Raw genomic sequence first — 19,498 nt, forward strand, 5'->3', positions numbered from 1 at the left:
TCTAGATTCTGCCTCTCCCTTTCTAGAAACTTTTTTTTTTTTTTTTAAGATTTTATTTACTTATGAGGAAGAGAGAGAGCAAGAGCAGGGGGAGTGACAAGCAGAGGGAGAAGCAGGCTTCCCACTGAGCAGGAAGCCCGATATGGGACTTGATCCCAGGCCCCTGGGATCATGACCTGAGCTGAAGGCAGATGTGTAACTGACTGAGCCCCCTAGGTGCTCCTCCCTCTCTAAAGGAGGTGGAGATGTTGATAGTGGTGGTGGTTAAGAAAAATAGAAATAAATAATAATAATCTGAACAGTAGAGCAAATCTTATCCCCATTTTGCAGAAGGGGACACTGAGACTCAAAGAGGTGAATCTTCCTGCGTCACATGGCTGGTCCATGGTAGAGTTGGGATTTGAATCCTGGTCTGTGGGACTCTAGTCCCAGCCGCTGTGGGGCTCTGTCCCTGAAGAGGACAAAGCCAGGGGTTATGTATTTGTGTCTGTTCCTCTCACTGGACCAGGGGGGTGGGGCCTCAGTCTCCTATGACTCTGGTACACCGTAGGTGCTTAATAAATGCTTGTTGCATGAATAAGTAAAATTACGTGTGGAAGGTGAAAGCAGAAAGGAGAGGGAGGAGAGTCTGGAGGGTCGGAGGGTCACAGTGGGTGGGGAGCCCTGTGGCACCTGGCTCCTGCCTGCCCCGACCCCAGGGCTCCGTCCACCGAGGCCGCCTTCCTGACATTCCTCGACTCCATCAGGCCTGCTGCAACCTGGCCTTTTGCACGGACTCTGTGGGCCTGGAGCGGTGGTCCCTGGGGTCAGCTCCACCTCTCTGCTGCATGTTTTTACCCAGAGTACTTTCTGGAGTCCATACTCTGTACCTATGGGTTCCCCAACCATCTCCCCATTGTAACTGGGGGGTCTCATGAGGGCAGGGACCTATCCAGCTTCTCTGCCCCCCCCCAGCCCTGGGACGGGTCTCCAGCAGCAGGGTGGGCCCTGCTGCTGGATGAGGGGACAGGTGGGCGGAGGGAAGACGCCTCAGATTCCGAGGACAGGCTGGCTCGTGGCCTGGGCAAGGCTGCGTCCCAAGAGCATCCTGTCGCTGTGCCCCCCCTCCCTGGGGACTCACTTTGATCTCGATCTGCTCCTCCATCTCCTTGCTCTTCATGGCCGCATACTCCTTCTCCAGCCTGCAGACAGGAGGGCCGCTGTGGTCACCATCCCACTCTTGGGGACCCCGTTCTGCCAGCACCCTGGCCTCCCGGTACTGACCTCTTCATCTTCTTGGGGTTGTACTTGACCTGGTAAGCCTTGAGGACCAGCTTGTCCGGGCAGCTGTCGAACTGGTGGGGGATCACCCTCTGGAAGTACTGTCGGGGGGTGGGCACAGGCCATCCTTGACACACAGGCCCTGACTCGTGGCGGGGGGGGGGGGGGCAGAGCCCTGCTGTACCCTGTTTCCCTGAGGAGGAGCCGGTCTGCCAGGGACATCATGTCCCAGCTCAGGGCCCAGCCTGCAGTGGGCGCTCTGTCAGCGCGTGTGGAGCAAGTGAGTGCATGGGCTGTGGGGGGTAAGCAAGTGCCTGCAGTCCGGACTGCCTTCTGCCCCGGAAAGCAGGGCTTCAGCAGCTCCTGCAGCCGGCTGGAGGCCCGGTGGCGGTGGGCCTTTTGCAGAGGAAGGGGGTCCTATCGCTGTCCCAGGGCAGGGAGAGGAGGAATCAGGGCCATGGGAGCAAGGCGGAGGGAAGACCCCTTGGTGGCCGGCCTGCCTGCCTGGGCCCAGGGAGCCCGGGCGAAGGGTTAAGCACTGGCGCCGGTGGAGGACACAGCTTGCTGCGGTTCAGGGTCAGGCCGGCTCCCGCCACCCAGCCCAGCTGGCCCCCTCTGGCAGCTGCACACAATGGATGCCCGTGTTCACGGACACAGCCGTGGCCTTTGTGCATTCTTCCCTGAAGCACCAGCTGGAAGATGCTGGGAGGGGAAGGGGCCTGCCTGATGGGGATATGGCAGCAAAGCAGGCTGGCCTCCCCTCCAGCGGGCAGGGCGGGCGTGAAGCTGCCCCAGGCTCCTCACTCCCGCCCGTTGCTCTCACCTGGCCCAGCTGCCGGGGCTGAAACCACACCCAAGGCCTTGCAATCTGGCTACTATCACTATTTGCCCCATTAGACTCTGGAGGACCCAGAGCTGGGAGCAGGAAGTGGGTGGTGGGACCTCCTGGGGCTTGGCCCAAGCCTGGGCCTTCCACCATTTCCTCTTGACCCCAGTAGCCAGGTTGCTCCTCAGAGCCCGCCTCGTCCTCCAGGAAGGCCTCCGGGAAGCACGGGACAGGGCAGATGTTCAGGAACGCCTTCCGCCCGTGAGGCCAGGCCCTTCCCCATCTCTCAGGAGGACTTCACCTGCCCGGGTGCCCCTGGTGTAAGGGAATCCCACCCTACCCGGCCCTCCTGGCCCACCTGGGACATCCCCTCCATGTCCAGCTGCATCAGCTCTGTCTGGTTCACCTGCAGAAGCGCGAGGCCCACCCGGAACACAATCTCCAGGCCCTGCAAAGGGGGTGATGGCAGCGAGTTTGTCGTCCTGCTCCCCCAGGGCGGGCAGCTGGGAGGAGCTCTGATCCGCCCCCCCGCCCTGCCTCCCCCAAGCCCTGGCCCTTCCTTAGCCTGGGCCTGGCTGGGATTTGTTTCCCACGGCAGGTATCTGGGGGAGGAAGTGGTGTTTGGGGTCCTCACCTCGTACATGAAGATGTCAAAGACACGGGTGGCAACGGGGAGCGGGAAGGTAGTCAGGAAGAGTGTGAGAAACCAGGACGAGGCGTACATGGACGTGTGGAAGCTCTGGGAGCGGAAGTGAGTGTTCAGATCCGGGAGCTGCTCCTGGGGCGAGGGGGTGGGAGGAGGAGGCCAGGCACCGTGAGGAGGCTGAGGGCACAGTGGGGCCCCTCCCCGCGCTAGTGCGGGGGCTCAGTGCCCCCGCCTCCAGGGAGACTTCCTGGCCCGCCCCGGGCAGCCTGTGGCTCCCTTCCTCTGTGCGCCCTTGGCACTGTGTTTGGGTGAGGCTGAAGCACCCAAGAGCTCTACGTGGCAGGCGGTGGGGAAACAGGCAGGGGTGGCAGTAGCGGCAGCAGCCGGTGGGGAGGGGGCTGAGTACACTCGGGGAGCCTGTGCTGGCACAGTTACTTATGGGATCCCCACCACTGCCTCAAGAGGGAGCTTCTAAGGCTCAGGGTGGGGGAGGAGGATGGTTATGTGGTCAGGTCACTCCCCCAGGTCACCCAGACAGCGAGAGTGGGGTGCGGTGTGAGCCCAGTGCAGCTCACCCCGTATTGTGTGACCCGCCATCGCTGTGCCCACCCGCAGTCCCCCCATCACACTTGGTGCCCAGCAGTGCCCAGGGGATGCGGGTCTGATGGGCTTGAACTTCAGACTGCTGAAAAGGGACAGAAATTGGGGAAACTAAGGCTGGACAAGGGGTCAGGAGCCCCTGGATGTCCTTCGCCAAGAGAGATCAGACTCTGGGGATGTCTCCCCGCCGCCCTGGGGCTTCATCCCACAGCCCGGGGTTCTCTGGGCCTGTCCCCCTACTCCAGGGATGGCCTTGCCTACCCAACCCGGGGCAGGTGGCTTCTTCTCTGTGGCCCAGACCACCGGCTTGCCAATATTACCAGGTCCCCTCCAGTGACAGTACCTTGCTACCCAGTGCCATGCAGAACTACACAGCCCCACCCGCAACCAGCTTCTAAAGCGGGCCCTGTGCGCGCGCACGCGTGTGCGTACATGCACGCACACACGCACACGCGCCCGCCCAGTCTCTGTCTGCCAGCCAGGGGCGGGGCCTGCGGGGGCTGCTATTTATAAACAGAGAAGGCTGCGCTCCAGTATCAGCAAAGGCAGGCAGACAACACTTTCCCTCCTTCCGCCACACTGGGGAGCAGACAGGGAGGGGGCCGGGGGTGCATCCGACCAGAGCCAGGCTGAACCCTCTTGCCCTAGCAGCTCCGGGAGCCCCGCGCTTTCAGGAGCCCCCACTACCCATGGCTGGCCCTCGCCCAGTCCCCGGAAGCCCTCCTTCGGGCCTGTACCCCACAGCCTCGCTGGCACAGGACCCCTTTCTGAACTGGAACATGCAGGCGACTTCGTGGCCCTGGGGTTGTCAGTCGACGAGACGGAAGTGGGGCTGCCCTAGTTTAGCACCTGTGGGTGCGGCCGACAGGGGTGGGAGGGTGCAGACCAGCCCCGGCCCGCGCCCACCTGGAGCATGTACTCGAACTGGTAGATGCAGAGCCCCAGCTCCGCCATGCTGGGCTTGAAGAGCTCCCGCAGGCGGTACTCCTGCATCAGCCGCACGAACACACAGAAGGCTTCTTCCTCGGGCATCTGGGGGAACAGGCAGGCTTGGGAGGGGTGATCGCCACTCTTTTTACGGCCCTGGGGTGCAGGGCTTCGCCTGCTTCTGTTCCATTTAGATTTACAGAACAGGGACTGCGGGGGCGGCCCAGACCCTCCTAAGGGGCCTCTGGTCAGTATGGCCACCTGGGTTTGACTGATGGGAACCCTCCTGAGGCCAGGGTCACCTGCCACAGGCCGCCCGGTAGGAAACTGTGGCGCTGGGACTTGAAGCCCAGGTCTGCCCACATCCAGAGCCCAAACTGAGACACCCTCTGGTCCCCCTCCAACCCCAGCTGTCTCCATTCTCGCCTCCTGAGTCTGCTGGGGTCTCTGGAGGAAACCCTCAGCCCACCCAAGACCACACAGGCTGACCTAAATCCCCTGCCTGAGGTTCAGCCCCTGGATGGTGCCGGTGGCCAGCCTCTCTGCGCCCACCCACTGGTGGCTTGGCCTGGAGACTGGCAGAAGTCACAGACGCATGGAGAGGGAAGCTCTGACTCTAGAAAGACCCTGGGTGGAGGGAACACTGCTCCTGCCACAAGCCTGGCCCCAGCCACCTACCTGCATGAGGAGCAGGCCCACGATGAAGGCGCTGCCCTGGCAGTAGCCCACCTCCCTGTCCACCAGGGAGTACGCCTGCAAGGGAACACACACGTTAGGGCCCACCCCAGCAGGCCAACACCAACGGTGTGGGAGTGGGGGAGGTGGGGGGGTGAGGACCGAGGGTTCCAGTCCTCACCTTCATGACATTGAAGAGGACCTCCTGGCCCAGGCTGTCCTGGCCCTTGAAGAACTCATGCTCTGGGTAGGTGCGGGCAATGTCTCTGCGGATCAGCTTCTCGCACGGCGAGGACATCTTGAGCAGCTCCGAGTACTGGTTCTTGACCGGCATGTCTGTGGCGCTGCACAGGAGCTGCCACACGATGGCCCGGAAGTGGTGCGGGATGCCCTTGCGGATCAGCTCCTGTCAGCGGGGCGGGGCGGGGGCGGCAGGCTGCTGGACCCTGTCCTGGGGCAGCCTCCCCATGGCCCCCCGGACCAGCCCTCGCCCGCGGCCCAGAGCTGGGGGAGCTACTGTGCCGCAGAGTCCACACCACTTAATGTGCTGTCCCCAGCAGGGCACCGGACACAGCAGGGCAGGAGACAGCCGGGTACCTGAGACGCCAGCGTGACAGCCGCTTGTCTCGCCATTCCCACCCCGTGCCTCGTCCCGCCCGTATCCTGGCAAGGCTCATCTCCACCGCTGCCCTCTGCCCTCGAACCCCGGAAGACACCCCCCCCCAACCCCCGACCCGGGGCGGCTACCGGGGGCCAAGGGGCTCAGCTGGCCCCGCCCTGCCTCACAGGCTCCGCCCACCTTCAGCAGCTTCTCCTTCCTTCGTCGCCACTCCTCCCACTCGTTGGCGATCCGGCCCCACAGGATCCAAGTGTCCTCCTCCAGGTGGCTCAGGTTGGAGGAGGCCGAGGAGCTGGACACCAGCGAGGAGCCGCTGTTCCGCCGCGAGCCGTTCATGGAGCGCATGGACTTGGAGTCGGCTTCCAGGAGCCTGGCCATGGAGGGCTGGTGGAGGCGGGCCCAGGCTTCGGGCACCTCCCGCCGCAGCCCCGGGCCTCTAGTGACGCCGTGGGGCGCCCCGCCCCTCCTCCCGGGAGCCCCAGAGGCTGCCAGGCATTGGGTCTAAATTGTTCTTGCCCAGTGACCTTGGCCGGTGTCCTAAACTCTCTAAGCCGCACCCCTATTCCGGGACCCCTGGAGAGTCTGCCTTCCGGGTGTCCCATTCCGTGTCTAGCACTGGGCTGAGAAGCATGTGCATGAGCTGACAGTCTTATCAGCCTAGCAGGGCAGGTGTTGTTAAGATCTGGGCTTTACAGACCGGGGTAGAGAGGGCGAGCCACTGGCGGGGCAGCCTGCTGCGAGTGTTCCCGCAGCTCCGACATCTGGGGCCTCCCAGCCGGTGGAGGGACCGCCCACGCAGGCCTAGCAGATTCCTAGAGATAAGGACTTGCCTGCCAGTGCACCTTTCCTATGCAGACCAGCCAGTCTAGAAGCCACAAACTGATGGTCTCTCCTGTTCTGATGCCCCCAGGCGGGGGGGGGGGGGGCAGACAACTAGGGCTAGCCCCCACCCCAGAGACCGGTAAGATTATTTAAACCAGCCAGTGTTCTACCTGCTCACACAGCCTTGCTGTTCCTTCTTGCAGAAGCCACAGCACATTTTCCCTCCCCCCCTCTGCCCCCCGCCACTGATCCTGGTACTTTCCTGTTTAGCCCCACATGGTAAGGCGATCCCCCACTCCCAAACCCCCTTAGGGACCATGAGTAACAAACTCTTGACTGTGGTCCTCGTCATATCTGAATAATAATAACAACAACACCCACATTTTAAGACGGGGAGGAGCCGAGGAGAAAGGTAGGAAGGCCTGGCTTTGCTCTTCCATCCAACAGGGGCTCAGTCAGCAAAGGCCGGGCCTCTTGCAACCTTGGTCTCATCTGATTGGGGACACTGTTCCTCCAGGGGTGAGAGAACCACACACAGGACCCCTGTCGAGCCTTTGCCCAGGGCCAGGCCCAGGTCTGAGCGTGAGGGGCCACCAGGAACTTCTAACTTCTGTTTGGGGCTCCAGTTGCACCCCCGAGGCTGCGCGGTGTGCCCCAGGCCCGCACTCACCGGTTCTGCTCCTCCAGCTTGGCCAGCAGCTCCAGCTCATCGGGGCTGAGGTTTTCAGAGTCTGAAGTGGGGGAGCAGGTGGGGGCCGACAGGGCCTCTTGGGATGAGGAGTCGGGGCTCAGAGTGGGGCTCGCCATGGTGGACAGGCTCATCGGCTGTGAGCAGGGCCAGGTCACAGCTCTGTCTGGGGACCAGAGACACACATGGTCAGCACTGGGTGGGATGCCTACCCTGTCCGGCCGGCTCTGGGCCCGCTGAGCCTGCTGCTCACCTGGGTGCGTTTCCCCGCCCAGGGCTTCCCATCGCTGGTCTGTCCACTGGCGCGCCCCTCATCCCCATGCACTCCAGCCCAGCGGATGGCCTAGCTGGCTCCTTCCACTCCAGACGCTACCTACCAGAAGCCCTGCCTGTGTCTAGCTGTATGGACGGAAACAGAAGCTGTCCTACTGTCCCTGGGCATGAAGGCCAAGTCTCAGCTTGACCCCTCTGAGTCTTCAGCAGGGCCACGGGCCAAGAGTCCCTGTCACTCAGACTTTGGGGGTGCAGAAGCCACTGTTTCAGTGGCCCTTCTGATAGCCTCGGTCCCTGTCTCTGGCTGTGGCCGATCCCGGGAGCCCGGCATCGGCATCTGACCTTCCCCATCTCATCAACTGAAGTGGGCTGTTGGCACAGCCAGAAGCAATTATTCTCTACTGTTAATTGTCCGTTGCTGCCAACAGCCGGAAGAGCCGACTCCCCTTGGGCTGGGCAGCCAGGGATGGGCGCATCAAAGTGCTGGGAAGCTGCCCCAGTGGCTGCAGAGAGAGAGCCACAGGCTCTCATCAGTACCCTGACGGCGGTCTGCTGTGTGCCGGGTGGGTGCCAGGCCCATTTGTCTTGTTCTTCTTGGGGATGGTCTGGCCTCACCCTCCTGGGGGGTTCTAGAACACTGGCCTCTTGCTTCCTGCCAGCTTCAGGACAGGCAGTTCAGCACCAGGCCGAAAGCCAAGCTCTGGACTCCAACGAACTTGGGTCTGAACCGTGGCTCCCCCTCAACCAGCTGTGAGGCCTTGGGCCGGCCATTTGGCTCCTCTGAGTCTCCAAAGACAGAGGATCATGTGGGACTGACTTCAGAGTAACCATGGGAGAACAGTGATATTTAATGACTGCTCTCTCCCTCCTTGCTGGCCATTTTTATCCATACCAGGGCCAGGGCCAAGGCCAAGGTCTAGCTGGACTCCAGGGTTCTGCTATGCCTGGTGTGAGGACTGTGGGCAGGAGCTGGCGTCACCCCGGTGGGAGGGTTTAGGGGTTGGGAATGGCTAGAAGAGCGGAGGCAGGGGCCAGGGTGGTGTTCCTTCTACTCGGTCATGCTTCTGGTAAGCCCAGGCTAGCATCAAGGGTGTAAGAAGATGGGGTCTCCAGGGCCCTGGAGGCAGGAAGAAAATGCTGCTCCCCTGGCTGCCGCTTTGGAGGGCTCCTTCACACCCACCTACTGCCCCGCATAGTCTGAGCCAGGAATGCACTCCTGCCCTTGGACCCCACCTGACCTGGCTCTGACAGCTCAGCCCACAGAGGGGCCCTCTGACCCCAACCGACACCTGAGGTCCCCCACAGGTTGGCTGGCCTTGACCTTGGCCATGCACTTCATTCCAGCTTCCTTTCCTGTGCTTCACTGTCATGGGCGCAGGGGAGGTGGGCATCCTTTTCCCACCTTGTAGGGTACCCAGAAATCCTCCCTTCCCTGGTCTCTGCGGGCAGGGAGGGGGCTGGGGCCACTGGTCCTGCCTCTGGGTCCCAAAGGCTCTCCAGTTCTGTTGGGTGCCAAGGACTCTGGCTTTGGTGAGTGGTCCAAACCAAGTGGCCCATGCCGGTGGACCTGGAAGACTTTTCCTTCTCATCGCCTAGCTGGCCGGGGATGACTGGCCCAAAGACCAAGCCACTGTGCACCGTCTAGCCAGGAGTTAGTTAATCTCTCCTGAGAGGTGGACAGTGGGGGCCACTCTGGGGCCCTCTGCAGGGTCAAAGTCTGTGACCAGCCAGGGCAGAGTTGGGCTGTGGACAAGAAGTGCTGACCTAGAAGGATCTCTCTGGGCGGGGGGTGGGGGGGTGGGGCTGGGAAGGCAGTGTGGGTTTCCCGACGTCAGATTTGGGAGGTGGGGAAGACGGGGTGGAGGCGAGGACCGGAGCCTCCTAAGCACAGCTGGCTTGGGGGAGGGGGGCTCTATGGAAAGAGACCACATGTGGCCAGGGTAGTGGTCTGGGCCCACCATGTCCTTGCTGAGCCGGGGAGATCCAAGCCTTGGAGTGCATTGGCACTCCCACTGCTGCCCCCAAAGGGCCCAAGAGAATGGTTCAGCTCTGGGTTTCTGATTTAAAAACACAACCAGGGGCCAGCCACTAGCGGGATTTGTTCAGCTGCTTATCACATATTCATGTGAACTTCATACAGGAAATAAAACTGATTCAATACATAAGGCTGAAATTTGCAGTCTGAGAGGCAGAATCTTCTGATCCCTCAGGAACTTTCTCTTGACTCATCGCCAGACTAAACACAGCCTGGCTTTGGAAGCCATCCTCCTGATGCACACATGTACACACACACACACCCCTTGTGCACACTCACACACTCATAATTCACACTCACACGCCCACACATACTTACCTACATTCACACACTATTTCACACCCCACGTGCTCACACTCATGCACTCTTGTACCACTTTCTGGCATGTGGGTACACACACGGACACATACAATCTCGCACCCATGCACATGGATACACATGCAGACACACACTCAGATACATGCACACTCATACACATCTACACCATCTCACACCCACATTGTCGCATGCACACACACACACATACACGCACGCACACTTCCTGCACTGACCAGATCTTGTCACCCTCGGGACTCAGTAGATTGGGATGGATCCTGGCTTTCTGCCCTCCTAGCTCTGTGGGTGGCCCGTTGCCTCCCTGATGCTCGCTGAGGGCCATCTGAGGCCCAGACACTGTTCTAGGCCCAGGGATACAGAGCAGAAAGAGGCAGATGAGACACCAACTCCACAGCCCTCCTGCCCTTACTGGGTGGGTACAGAGACACAGAGACAAGGCAGGCACCCTCGAGGGCTAGGGGGCCACAGGCCTTTGAGATGCACACACAGGCCCACTAGGTCTGAGGCCCCGGCCTCTCGGCATCCTCAACTTCAATCCCCTTTGCCTCTGTTCCCCTCAGCCACTTAAAGGGGGCGCTGGACCCTGCAGAGCGGGCAGTGGGCCACCTACCCCTGTGCCCACTGGCATTACCACCCTCCATACCCCTGTAGCGTGGCCCATGGCTTACAAGGCTGAGTCAACCCAGAGGGACACCAGTGAGCTGGAGCTGGGGCAGGGGGGCAGAAAGGTCCAGCTGCTGGATGTCTCCCACCTCCCTTCCCTTTCCTTCTAGGTTTGTTTGGACACAGCCACTCACACTTCCTCCTTCTTGAAGTCCTCTTCCAGCTAGCTCAGAGAGACTACGCTGCTAGCTGTTCTCGAGTCTTCAGTGACCACATATGTGCCTCCTTTCCGTATATAGATGTGTATGAGTGTGAATGCATTTGTCCTCTCTCCTGAGCACCGTCTAAGATTGCCAGCCAGCCCCCGAACATCTCCCTTGGATCCCCTGCCAGAGCAAGAACTGCCCCTGTCTGGGTCCTCACTTCTGTGGTGCCCCACACGGAGCCTACAACACAGCACTTGAGAAACCTCTGAGGAACAGCACCCACCTGCCCGCGCACCAATGTTTGCTGAATGCCTGTCAGATGCCGGGCACCACAGTGAGCAAAGATGGACGGAGCTGCCGCCCCCCACCCCCCGCCCTGAGCGCTCGGGGTGTCGAGAGTAAGAAACTATCATCTAAGCTTTCTCTTACAGATTGAGAGACATGCTTCAAAGAACAGATAGAGTGGCACACCATCTGGCAGCTCCCTAAGCAGTTAAATATGGAGTTCCCATGTGACCCAGCAATTCTGCTCCTAGTATCTGCCCAGAAGAATGGGAAACATACATCCCCATGGAGACTTGCATGTGACCCTTCACAGCAGTGTCATTCGTGCTGAACAGTGCAAACAATCCAATGTCCCCTGAAACGGATGAGCGGATAAGCCCAGTGCGGTCCATCCATGCACTGGAATATGATTCAAACATAAAAAAGGAAGGAAGCTCTGACACATGTTGCTGTGTCGAGGAGCCTCAAAGACCTGTGCTCTGTGAATGAAGCCAGATACAGACAATCACAAGTGACATGACTGCCTTGAGTAAGAAATGTCCAGAATAGTAGATCCATAGGGACAGGAAGTTGGCTAGAGGTTGCCAGGGGTTGGGGGGTGGCATGGGGAGACCTGCACCTGGGATTTCTTTTTTGGAGTGATGAAATGTTCTGGAACTAGACTGTGATGAAGTTGTACCACGTTGTGGATATACTGAAACCCACTGACCTGTTCACTTTAAAAGGGTGAATTTTATGTTATGTGAACAATAACTGAGAAAAAAGATGATAAGGGCTGGGCTGGGCTGGCAAAGGAAGGGCGGTGCCGAAGCAGGAGGGAGGCATGCCACTTCAGGAAAGACTAGAGAGTTCTGCAGGGGCCAGACTCCCACAGGGCCCTGCAGGCTCAGGCAGGAGCCTGACTGGGCTTGAATTTTAGGAAGACCCTCCTGGTCCCTGGTGTAGAGATGCTCATCCAAATCATTACTCCCCTGACTAAAGCCAGCGCCTGCTCCTGCTGCACACGGAACTAGCTGGGCCCATGGTCCTGCTCAGGCCAAGCCTGGCGCTACTCTCCTGCTGCTTGTCCAAACCCTTCAACCACTCCCTACTTGGTGATGGAGCCCAGATGTTTTCACCTGGTGCACCCAGTCCTGCCACCCTTGCCTCCTCCTTCATCCCGGCCCCATGTGCTCAGCCCTCCAGGACCCCCTGCTTCTTCCTGTCTGTATCTTCGCACATGCTGTGCCCTCTTGCCGGAAAAGCATCCTGCAACACCTGCTTTGAATTTTTTTCAGTGACATCATTCCCATCAAAACCCCACCTCCAGCATGACGGCTCACTTCTCTCTCTCTGAAAATACTTGCCCTCTACACTTCAGCCCTAGGCACAGTCCATGGCAATTCCTTCTATATGGGCCTGTCTGCCCTGCTGGGTCATGAGCATTCTGAGCGCAAGGACCTATCTTCTTAATTTTCTACTCCAAGCCTCTAACCCATCTGGAATTTAGTAGGTGCTCAATTAACATTTGCTGAGTGAACGGAGACAAAAATTTCTGTGCTGCTCAGCCAAGTGACCAAGGTCAACATCAACAGCGATAAGTCATATTGAGAGCCTGGGCCTATGATGAGCTGAGAAAGGCATGTCACCTCTGCATCTTTCTCCCCAGAACACATCATCCCGGTTTAACTACGAGAAGAACATGTGACAAATCCAGATCAGGGGACATTCTAGAAAATGTCTGACCAGTCCTCCTTAAATCTGTCAAGGTCATCAGAAATAGGAAAGTCCAAGAAACCGTCCCAGCCATGAGAGCCTAAGAAATATTGGTGACAAAATGTCATGCAGGATTCCAGATACGATCCTGGAAGAGGAGAAGGAAATTAGGGCAAAACTAAGGAAAGCTGAGTAAGTGTGGACTGTAGTTAACGTATCAGCGTTGGTCTGTTAATTATAACGAATGCACCAGACCACCTGAAGATGTTGCTAATTGGGGAAGCTGGGTGTGAGGTCTGCAGGAACCCTCTACTGTCTTCTCAATTTTTCTGCAAATCTGAAACTGTTCTAAAAAATAAACTTGATTTTAAAAATAATTTAAAACAAAGACGTTGTGTCAGTGTAGACAGAAAAGTAAAGGCCGGCTATAACTCATGCGAGGTCCCATGGTGAGTGGGACACTCACAGGACCCCTTGACTAGGCCACAGGGAGGAAGGCTTTGCATTTGGATTTCTGACTCCAGAGTCTCTGCCCTAAGTAGATCCTCTGTGCTGCTGCTCTCTCTGCATTCTTTTACTTTAGAAACAATATACATAAAGCACGAGAGCCCAATTTACCGGGTGCTCAGTAAAGCACAGTCATTACTTTGCAACAGGGAGAGGGAGTGAGGGTGTGCGCATGCGCCATTTTGCAGAACTTGGCATTTTCAGAGACAGGAATAAAGACCCCAAGTTTCCTTTCAGTTTGGCTCCCTACCTCCCCTTCCCCTGGCTTCTAATCCTCTACTTCTAATGATTACGGGGGACACAGACTCATTTCTGAACCAGATGTCTTTGGAGATGCCACGTGACCCCATATGCCCAGTCTGCCAGGACTGACGGTGTAGGCCAACTACCGTGGTCCTGGCTGTTCCAAGTCCTGGGGAAATGGCCCGGGATTTGGGTCCTTTTCCTTGCGAAGGGGGGAGCAGCTGATGGGTAAGCTTGGATAACGAGGACAGCAACTGGAATTCAGGGCTGTCTGCCCCCCTCTTTTCCCCAGTCCTACCTACTCTTCTGTGCTCTGGATATTTCCATATCTGTGTCCCTTCTTTGCCTGGCTGTGTGTGTGCATGTGTGCGTGTGTGCATGTGTGTGTGCATGTGTGCGTGTGTGCATGTGTTTGCGATACACTTGACCTCAGTTTCTTCACCTGAAAACAGGGCTAATGATAGTACCTGCCTCACAGGTTTTGTTGGGAGGAATACCTGAGCTAAACTTGTCACGTTCTTAGGACAGGAGCTGGTCTGTGGCATTCGTTCCCTGCCATGGATGGAACATTCCATGTGAGCAGGGGCTGTCTAGCCACCACTGGATCCCCAGAGTTCAGCACCCCACCAGGCATCCAATATTTGTGGAACGAATAAACAAACCTCTTCCGCAGCAGGCCCTCCTGCAGTGGGGTGGCCCCCTTTAAAGGTTAAGGGTGGTAAAACTATAATTATCGTTATTGGAAATAGTAGTAGCAGCAACTAGCTTCAAACTAAAATCTGGGAGGTGGACCATTATGATCTATGGAATCCCTTCTGGCCTAAAAGAAAAAAAATGCTTACTGCCCTGTGAAACCACCAACTTCCTTTCTACTGCTGGGAACAGGCTCCTTCCTGGAAAATCCTTCATTTCTCTATACTCTAGATCCCTGAGAATGACCAGGGAGAAAACTGAAAGCCCTTATAAGCCTTCCAGGGACAGGTGAATAAGAGAAGGGGCATCCTGCACAGGCTCCTGGCTCTTTAAAGCCAGAATGGTGTCTTTCCTGCTGCCTGTGTCAGTGGATAAGTCTCGCTGGGCCGGGTGACGGGAGGTTGGGGTGAGATGAGTATGCCCTGCCTTCGGGAGCTCTCCGAGGCGGATGGGTCAGCCTCTTTCTGTGGAAGAGATCCAGGCCATCTTTTGTAGGTGGGTGGGTAGGGAGGACTGTCAGATCCTAAAATGAAGCAAGTATTTACTAAGCACCTGTGGTGTGCCCTCCACTCGCCTGAGCCTCAGCCTCGAACAAACAGAGGCTCTCTGCCCCTGTGGGACTTGTGGGCTGGTGGTGTGGGAGGCGCACCTCAATGAAACCATTTCACAACCCACCCCAGCGCACTGAGCCAGGCAAGACCAGGGCAGGTGAGTCGCACTGAGGGGGTCTTCTGAGAGAGATCTCTCCCCTGGCTCCGGTGAGCCTGTTCTTACTCCCTTCACCCGCGCTGTTTGACTCCAGGAACATGTGTGCTACACACTCCCCTGGGCAGGGTAGGGCTTGCTGCCTCTCTTGAGTTCCTGCAACTACAGGTCCCTTTTCCCAGCGAGGGGCGCACAGTGTGTGCCCCATGGATCGCATTGGGGCCACAGGGCCTATGGGATGAGGCCCACCAAACAAGGCACGACTCCCTGGATGCACCAGGCTTGCTCCAGCTTTGTGAGCCTCTGTCCAAATACTCTGCCTGCCATGCCCGCCCCGTGAGCTCCTCTCTGGGCCTATCCATCATCCCTGTTCCGCCTTCCCTGACGGCCCCGGGGCCGCACCGGACCCTTTCCTGCACTCCCGCGGCATGCTGGGTATAATTCTGTCCCGTGCTCCCACCCGGCAAGCAGCAGGCCATGATGGTGAGGGTGCAGGCTGGAATCTGGGTTCCTCCAGTGGTTTGGAGGATTAAATGAGATAGTACGTAAATGGTGCTTGGCCCTGGGCCTGACATACGGGATGGGCCCAATCAGACCCAAGAGGGTCTTTAGAAGCAGGACAGAGACCATGTGTGACCTGCCTTCAGACCCCAGCACCTGACTCCGTTCCCGGCACCAGGTGGGGCTTTCCCTGGACAAGCCAGCATCAGTATTCTGCCAGAAGAAACTGAGATCACTCTCCGCCTCGCCCCCCCTGCCCCCTTCAAAGCACGCAGACAAAGACAGAGGCCTGTACCCCCAGCCTCGGGTAAAAGTGCACTGATCCTTCGCATAGGCTCTCCCCAAGCGCTTTCTTGGGTTTTCCTAAGAAAGTTCATTGTCTATTCTGAAGAGCCTTCTGGGCCTCACTGCATCGGCACAAGGGCCCACCCTGGGGAGGCTGTGGAGACTGTTTCCTGTGCGCCTCATGACCTTCAGGAGTCTTCAACCACTCCTCCCTTCAGCCAACTGGGCAGAATGAGCCTCTCCCTACCCGGGTCTGTGCGTCAGAGGTGTGCATGAGGCAAGGGCATTGCTAGCAAGTAGGCCCCTCCAACCTTCTGTCCCCATGGGAGGCTTCTGTGTGGCCACAAACCCTACAACAGCCCATCTCTCAGCCCCCAACTGGGCTGGCTTCCTGAGATGCAGCTTGGCTGCAGAAAGAAGGCCATTATCCAGTGAGGTGTCAACGAATGACAACCAGGGGACCAGGACGGCCAAGGATTCTGCTAGCACCCATAGACGGGTGACTGCCCTGATGGACCCCACGGACCCCTCCCCCACGGTGCCCAAGGGACATTCAGGACCACATCCTAACCTCGTGGGCTCCCCTGCAGTACAAAGCAAGGTTCTAAGGATTTATCCCCCCATTTTCCAGATGGAGAAGTTGAGGCCCTGAGCCAACAGGAGCTTCTTCCTGGGGCCATCCAGAGCCCACTGCAGAATATCCACAAAGAAGCCTGGGTTTGTGTTTCTGAGGCTTTCCAGGCTTGCTTGTGTGGCTTGAAGGATCCCAGACAGGCAGTGCTGGGGGCTGGACTGGTCTGGATTCTGCACAGCTGGGACCCAGGCTCCTCCTCACTCCCTGCAGTCCTGGCTACACCATCTCGCCAGTTCCGTGATCTCCCATCCTCATGCCTGTGCCAGGGCCAAGCCACCTGCAGCTGCTTCCAAACCACCCGCGGCCGACCACAAAAGCCCAGGGGAACCCACAGGTTGCACCCGAGGGGCGGCAGGACGGGTGGGGAGGACCAACACAACCAGGGAAGATGGGTGGACATGGGTCCTCCGGCTTGGTCAAAGCCCGGCCAAGGGAAAAACCAAGCTGACTCCTCGCTCGTGTCCTACCCGAGCCTCTTCAGCACATTCTTCCCCTCTGAAAATATTCCTTAACAAAGAGCTGTCTGCTTCTGGCAAGCCCCAACCCAGCCCCACCGGGTCCCAAATGCCAGGAGAGAAGGAAGCCGTTTCATTTAGGCATGACACACTGGTCGTGGGTGAAGGAACTCACGCGGGCTACCCGGGGCTGCCCCCGGCAATGGTGCAGGCCCTGCCACTTGAGGCCAGCGGGCGAGACAGGGTCAGGATGCTGGTCCTACCAGTCCGGTCGGACTTCGGGAGCAGCCTGAACTCCCCCTCCCCACCAGGGGGTGGCATCAATCAGAGGGCAGCCTGTGCTTCCCTTTGGGAGACTTCAGTGTAGGAGGGAGAGTGAGTGCCCTTCCCTTTGAAGAAGGGCAAAGCAGGGAGAGACGGATGAAGGGGAAGAGGCCCGGGGCAGGTGTCCACAGGGGTGCTGGGAGATTCTGGGTCACCCTGCCACCCTTCCGGGCCCCGATGGGGATACGAGGTCAGGGAGGCTGGTGTGGCCGGGCAGGCTGGCTGCCTGGGGCAGGGCGGGTAGCTCATGTCTCCGAGCGGGCCTGAGCTGGGAGCTCTGGGCACCACAGGAGGACCTGGGCAGGTGGGATCCTCGGAGGTGTGTGAAAGTGCAAGGAGTCCTGTGTGTGAGAGAGCGTGTGTTTGTGTGTGGGGGGAGGGAGGGCCCAACTGTCTGGGTCTGGGTTGGAGGTCTGGGTTCCTGTGTGTGTGCTGGGGATCCAAGTGTAGCTGTGTGTGTGCGTGTGTGTGTGTGTGTGCGTGCACGTGTGCCCACGGCAGATCAGGGGCTCCTGGATGTCTGTGTGTCTGAGTTGTCCAGGGTTCACAGCCATCTCTCTCTCTGAGAACTGTTGGCTTCCAGATGTGAGTGTGTGTGTATGTGGGGGGGGGGGCCACACAGGTGTGAGCGTGCGGCTCTCAGAAGATGCGTGCCTCTGCACCTGAGGAGGGTTCCGAATATCTGTTGGGAGGTCCTGAGCAGGAGGTGGGTTTTTGGGATGAGTCAGACTCAGGGGTGTGTGTGGGGCTGCTGGAGCGTACTGGGAGGAGCCTGAGGAGTGATCCCCGCCCCCCCCCGCCCGTGCCCTTGGGCATGGGGTTGCCGGGGGTGAGAGATGGGCCAGCAGGCTGAGGGGAGGCCTGCGGGGAGGAATCCTGATTTACAGAGGCCAGGGGAAGGGTCCTGCGGGGCTGGAAGGGAGGGGTAGGGTTCTGAGGCTCTTAGCCTTGGGGCTGGGGGCAGGTCTGGGCCCAGAGATGGGATGAGAAGTGAGGGGAGGGATGGGGTGGCAAGGGGTCTGCAGATGGCAGCGGTCCTGAGGGATCCGGACGGGGGGGGGGGGTCCTCGGCCTGCGAGGGGGGGCGCCTTGGGGGGCGGGTCTGCGGGGTGGGGGCTGGGCGAGCCCTGAACGGTCTGGGAGGAATCCTGAGGGTCTATGGAAAGGGTGGGCGGGGGTCACGGCCGCGGGCGGGGTGACGACCCTGGAGAAGGGGTGGGATGGGGGAGGGGGCGCCCGGAAGGGCCAGGGGAGGGGCCCCGAGGGGTCCGGAGGCATCCGGAACGAGGGTGGGCGGGGGCCTGGGCCCAAGACTGACGGCCAGGATCCGTGCCGGGAGTGCCGAGGGCTCCCAGCCCGGGTTCCGTGGCTAGGCAGCCCGAGTCCCGGTCTTGTCGGGCCCCCGCGGGCCGCAGCGCGGAGCCGCCGGCCTGAGAAGGGGCCCGGGAGGCCGGGCCCGCGCCGCCTGCCTACCTGCGCCGAGCACGCCGCCATCGCCGTGCCGAGCTTCACTGTCCCGGGCCGCGCCGCTGGATCCCCGCCGTGCTGCTCGCCCCGCAGCCCCGGCCCGGCCCCCTCAGCCGCCCCCCGGGACCGCGGCCGCCGCCGGTTCTGCCGCTGCCATTTCACCCGCTGACAGGAGCGGCTGCCCCGCCCCCGAGGTCCAGTCAGCCAATTCACCGCCCCCAGACACCCTGGCTCCGCCCACTATTCAGGAGTGACGGGGTGCCGGGCCAATCCGTAGCCATTCCGTGAGGAGGGCCCTGGCTACGGCCAGAAGGTTGCCGCCTCTAAGGGGAGAAGCAAATTGAAATTAGGAAAGCAGTGAAGGACGGGTGGTTTTGCCTATCGAAATGTGGAATGCTGTTGAGCAACACTTGGCGTCACCAATAACAAGGAGCGAGGGGTGTGTCTCTGAGGGAAGGCTGCGGCCCTGAAGAACCCCAGACTGAGGCAGCCAAGCGTTTGGCTCTAAGCCCCGCCCAGAGCCGGGCTTTCTGCCCAATACCTAGCCGTCCTGAGCCGTCCATTATTATCTGCCCCTCAAATCTCGGCCATGGCAACTGTTGGGGCTCTATAAAGAAGATTGACACCTAGGGACCCAATAACACTGAAGGAAGGCGGTGCAGTAACACCTCTTGGCCAATGGGATCATGAGATTGGTTTTAGGTTGGCCTCCCGGGCGGTGGGGCTTGAGGCCGGATTGAATGAAACAGGGGAGGGGCTGAGGGGGGCGTGACCTAGACCAATAATGGGGCGGGGCCAGTAAGGGAGAGGCTAATGGGTTGGGTCTGAAAAGGGGCGTTGGCAGGCTGAGGGGGCGGTGATGCGACCGCATTTTTGAGTCCGGCTCGGTGCCGGGGGCGGGGCTGTGGGGGTGGGGTCACGTCCAAGGCTCAGGCCCGTCCCCTAACGTAGTCTAGGCCTGCTTGAGTGTCTTCTCCGGGGCTCACAGTGCCTTATGATCCCCCGTCAAAACTCTGATCAGGCTATGTCATCACTGCTTACCCGGCCCTCCCATCCTCCCGCTGGGGGGTGGGGCGCGGGTGGGGGTGATGCAGGGCCTAAGTCGGGTCTCCCCGGGGTCCCCAGCGTTGCTGAGGAGGGGCCTGGCTGGTGGGAACTAAGTATAAATGCTTGATGAATGAATGAGTA

General features: G+C 59.4%; 1 protein-coding gene across 6 annotated transcripts in view; it reads right to left on the minus strand.

Annotated features, from left to right (window-relative positions):
* Positions 1–18,495, minus strand: part of EVI5L (ecotropic viral integration site 5 like) — a 28,435-nt gene extending 9,940 nt beyond the window's left edge. For 2 of the 6 annotated variants that reach the window (XM_059159792.1, XM_059159791.1), the window contains exons 1-10: positions 18,317–18,491; positions 7,046–7,229; positions 5,734–5,923; positions 5,116–5,340; positions 4,938–5,012; positions 4,239–4,364; positions 2,721–2,864; positions 2,445–2,534; positions 1,264–1,361; positions 1,121–1,181 (exon numbers count right to left, since the gene is read on the minus strand). In XM_059159792.1, the coding sequence (XP_059015775.1) occupies positions 1,121–1,181; positions 1,264–1,361; positions 2,445–2,534; positions 2,721–2,864; positions 4,239–4,364; positions 4,938–5,012; positions 5,116–5,340; positions 5,734–5,923; positions 7,046–7,197 (1,161 nt within the window). In that variant the 5' untranslated portion in view covers positions 7,198–7,229; positions 18,317–18,491. Of the gene's footprint in view, positions 1–1,120; positions 1,182–1,263; positions 1,362–2,444; positions 2,535–2,720; positions 2,865–4,238; positions 4,365–4,937; positions 5,013–5,115; positions 5,341–5,733; positions 5,938–7,045; positions 7,230–18,316 lie in introns of all 6 variants that reach the window. The other 4 variants (XM_059159789.1, XM_059159787.1, XM_059159793.1 and 1 more) reach the window with 4 other exon arrangements.
* Between the last annotated feature and the right edge of the window lie 1,003 nt (positions 18,496–19,498).

Source organism: Mustela lutreola, chromosome 2 (genome assembly GCF_030435805.1).
Source record: "Mustela lutreola isolate mMusLut2 chromosome 2, mMusLut2.pri, whole genome shotgun sequence".
NCBI lineage: Eukaryota > Metazoa > Chordata > Mammalia > Carnivora > Mustelidae > Mustela > Mustela lutreola.